Source organism: Sinocyclocheilus anshuiensis, unplaced genomic scaffold, assembly GCF_001515605.1.
Source record: "Sinocyclocheilus anshuiensis isolate Anshui unplaced genomic scaffold, SAMN03320099.WGS_v1.1 scaffold1941, whole genome shotgun sequence".
Classification (NCBI taxonomy): Eukaryota; Metazoa; Chordata; class Actinopteri; order Cypriniformes; family Cyprinidae; genus Sinocyclocheilus; species Sinocyclocheilus anshuiensis.
Genome location: NW_015536568.1, coordinates 15539 through 20048, shown reverse-complemented (window position 1 = coordinate 20048; position 4510 = coordinate 15539). Strand labels below are relative to the sequence as shown.

The 4510-nt window shown below is 36.0% G+C and overlaps 1 protein-coding gene across 3 annotated transcripts in view; it reads right to left on the bottom strand.

The window, feature by feature from the left end:
- LOC107702095 (transcription factor 12-like) overlaps positions 1 to 1044 on the bottom strand; it is an 83683-nt gene extending 82639 nt beyond the window's left edge. For all 3 annotated transcript variants that reach the window (XM_016504312.1, XM_016504328.1, XM_016504320.1), the window contains exon 1: positions 973 to 1044. In XM_016504312.1, coding sequence (XP_016359798.1) covers positions 973 to 1044 — 72 coding nt within the window. The remainder of the gene's footprint in view (positions 1 to 972) is intronic.
- Positions 1045 to 4510: the final 3466 nt, after the last annotated feature.

The following is a 4510-nucleotide window of genomic DNA, read 5'->3' as shown; positions in this document are numbered from 1 at the left end:
GTTTGATGACGCCATGATTGAGTGTGGAATCATGGGAGTTGTCGTCTTCATCCCCACAGCCGATGCAATCCGACGGGACTCGGGTAGAAATCATGTTCATGGATGAGCTAATGTATTAATGATTTATTAACGTAGTAGAATGAAGCAGAGTGAGGCTGAAAGCCATCGAAGCGAAACGAGGCCTCTGAGTGAGCGTGACACACGGCTCGAAAGCAGCGGAGCTTTTATTATGCCACAGTCGACCGTTTCTGCTTCTTTCGGTCGTGCATATGTGGGGTAAAGCAGCACTGTTTTATCATACTAGATACATTTGAAAGTTCTGTTATAATGCTACTCTGTGCGGTCGTCACCTGTCTAACAAAACGCATAACATATTAAAGCGTCTTTGGTGTTTCCATGTTTTCTACAAAACAAAACCGGAAATCGAGGGTGTATGACGTCATTGGAAGGTGAGGCAATGACCAGGGACGAGCCACTCTTTAAAACTGCTATTTCTCTGGATTTAAAAATTCTTCGAAACATTTGGGATAATGTAAGTACACAAATCAGCAAAATATATAACACTGTTCTAGTGGTTTTTGGATATTTTAATAAAAACACCTTACATATTGTGCCTTTAAAGGATATCCCCAGAAGTCCCTGTATGAAGCATCATCACATTATATTATATATTTTTAAACAGTTGTTTCTTCTTATCAGTTATCAGTTTCATATGTTGAGCAAGCACATCTACCAACAAGCGTACAGATGAAGTGCCTTTCTAAATGATTTTTAGAGGAAATATACATATCTCTCAATAGTAATATCATGTTAATAGAGAGCCTGTGAGCAAATCAGATGCTAATGTTTCATTTTGCTGAGGACAAATAACTCTGAACTGGACTAATGGAAATGCACCATACTGGTGTGATCACATTAGTGTGTGTGTGTGTGTGTGACAAGTGAGGTGAGGTGAGGCAAGATCGGTCTTACCCTGGAGGACTCATAGGACGGGCTGGACTGGCCACCTGAGGCCCATGATGCTTGGCTTGTCCTCTCATCCATACCTGTCCAAAACACAGATTCACAACTCCATCAAACCGTGCTCACCCAGTACAACACAAAATTGAGAGGGGAAAAAAAATAAAGGAGTTTTATAATCTTTTTTGGGCTGTTTATTTATTATATTAAAACTAAAATAATGCAATAAAATAAACTAAATCAATCAAGTCTCCTGATCGATATGTCTATGAGCAGAATAACATTTAGTTGGAAATGCATATACTGGGAAAGGGAGAGGGGGTCTCGTTGGTCACTATGAGAAATGTAATAGATTAGGGTATTTTAGGAAGAAAAACATGCCTAAAAAATTATTTTATTTGCACTCCAAATAAAAAATGCTAACTATTTAATAACGTAAAATATTTTATAATAGAAGGTAAAACAACACTACTGCAATTAAGCAACAATATAAGAAATGTAAACAAAACCACTTACTACATGTCTATTGCAGTGTTTTATCTTTAAACCTAAAACTTAAAAATTAAATACAATATACATTTTAGAAGAAAACCTTGAAACACAGTAAATAATTTTGGAAAACTATGAAAATGAATAGAAATTAACTGAAATAAACAGGCTTAAGATGAAGCACTGCACTTATGAAAAATAAAAACAAAATAAAAACAAATTAAAGCTACATAGAAATATAAAAAATCATAAAAATGACAACTAATAAATTTAAAACTACTAAAACTACTAAAATTAAAAGCTAATACAAATATATAATTAAACACCATAATAGTATATAGATAATGCTAAAATAATGTCTTTTTTGGCAAATTTAATTACTGTTAAAATAAATAAATAATTCAGTCTGATGGGATTCAGTCTGATTGTGTTTCCTCACAGTAAACTGAGACTGCAGTATACTGTACATGACGCACTACTGATGACTGTATTCATGATACAGTTTGCAACAGTTTAAATCTAACGAATCATGTTGATCATAAAATACTAGAGAACAATGCACCTGGTGGAACTCTAAATGGTCCCAGCGCAGCGTTCTCCTGTATTCTGCTGCGTTTCAGTGGAATAAAATTATCTCATATATTATTTACTTGCGCATTCACCGACTGACAATTCAAATGAATGTATTTTCTAAAACGAAAAGGAGGGAGGGGTCAGTGTTTCCCGTCATCATTCTCAGCCTGACTTCTGAAACCGCTTTCCAGGGCCAATGGCCGACACTACAGGACAAGTGAAGAGTGGAAATGCTGAGCACATGGCGAGTGGTCATGTCCAGCACGGCTCTCTTGGCAGAAGTAAAGAAAGAGTGCAGCAGAGCTGTTAATCCTCTACATTTCCATTCAAAGGCTGCACTTTACAAGCCGGCCACGGCGTGTCATTTATTTTGCTTCGCATAAATCACTTTCAAAAATGCATCGCTCCCTTTCCCGCGTTGACGCTCTCGTGCCGGTGCAGCCGGGCCACTCGGAGTTGTCAGTGATGCATTACCGAAGCTCGTCAAAATAGCTGAGCGCTGAAAGTTTGATAAACCTCATATTTTACAAAGCCTCTCGGTTCCAAAAGACACAGAAACTAATAAATAAATAAAAACGTAAAGTTGACGCAATTGACTTGATTCAACATCTGGTACGTGATGAACAAAAACAATATCTGGCTTTGAAAATTACATTTCGCTGAGGCTGTTGGGTAAAGATATATGATTGCTGGCTTCTTCAGGCTGTTTGAGCCAATATTGTTGTGCAGGTAACAACATTCCGTTCTTCAGTCTCATGTATGAGCTTCGAAATTGCAGAGGAACAAAACATCAATATCTCTCCACGCTATTGATAATCCATGTTTGTCATTTCAACAATTCTTTCTTATGTGATTCCAGCCCATTATAACATGCAACATGGATCAAACGTGAGTAAACAGTCAGCGAAAAATGACGGTGGTCTTTACACAAATGCTGAACAGAGGGTCTCAAAAAAGCAAATCAAATAAATGTGGTGTTATTTTCATAATAATGTTGACAATATGCAAAACTGTAAGTGATCCTTGTACTGCATGACTGAGCGTGATATAAACTCAAATCACTATCAGCTGAACATTTGCATACAGAGAGCAATCTATTTACAGAGAGAGAAAGATAAGTTTGATTGCTGTTTACTGATATATCAATCTAATACATCCCTTTTTAACCCATTTATCCTTTTTATATCCATTTATTTTCTAATTTTTCCATCCATCATCCATCTTTCTTTTCATCTTTTTTTTTTTCAATCTTCATCTTTCTTTTCTTTCCTTCTCTTCATCATATTTGCCACCATCCCTCATCCCTTGTTTTCTTTTCCTATCCTTTATTATTTCTTTCCATCCATTCATCTTTCTTTTTATACATCCATCGTTCTTACAATACCCACCATTTCCCCATCTATCTATCTATCTATCTATCTATCTATCTATCTATCTATCTATCTATCTATCCCATTCATCCATCTACCCATCCTTCTTTCCACCCATCTATTCATGCTTCTTTCTTTCCACTCATCCATCCATCTTTTTATATCCATCCTTGCTTATTTTAATCATCCATCTATCCATCCATCTTTCTTTTCACTCATCCTTCCTTCTTTCTCTTTCTCTTTCTTTCAATCATCTTTCTTATTTCCTATTCATCATCCATAAATCTTTTCAATCAATCTATCCTTCCTTCTTTCTTTGCACTTATCAATGTCTTTTTCCCTTTCTTCCATCCTTCCCTTTTTATATCCATCCTTCCTTATCCCTTTCATCATTCCACCATCTTTCTTTATATATATATATAGAGAGAGAGAGAGAGAAAGAGAGAGAGAGAACCTCCATTCTTTCTTCTTCCTTTCTATACATCCTTCCTTCCTTCTTTCTTTCTTTCTTTCTTTCTTTCTTTCTTTCTTTCTTTCTATTTTTATCAATCCATCCATCCAATATATCTTATAACACAAGGTCTAACACACATAATTAGTCTCTGTGTGTGTGTGTGTGTGTGTGTGTGTGTGTGTGTGTGTGGTCGGATCCAATGCCAGAGACAGTGTAGAGCAGAACAGTGTATGTGGCAGAGCAGGTCAGTCAGCACAGGGGCCTTTTAAACTGGGTTTTTTTCTCTTAACACAACCCATAAAACATCAGGACTGTACTTCACTAAAATAGCATGATTCTGGATAATATTTGGTAATATGAAGGAAAATATTACTGACACAATATTAACATTTTTGTGCACGTTAAGACTTATAATCAGAGCACAACACTTATATCAACACTTATTATATGCATATTATAGTGATTCAGGAAAAAAAAACTAATATTTGGTGCTCCGATCAGGATTTTTGAGGCCGATCACGATCACAGAAAGCAGTATCTGCCGATACGATCACCGATACCGATCTTTTTAAAGCCTTCTTTTTATCATTTATAACTATTTATAGTGATACTCCAATCAGGATTTTTAGACATTTATTCAGGGCCTGAATTTCATTTTTGAAAA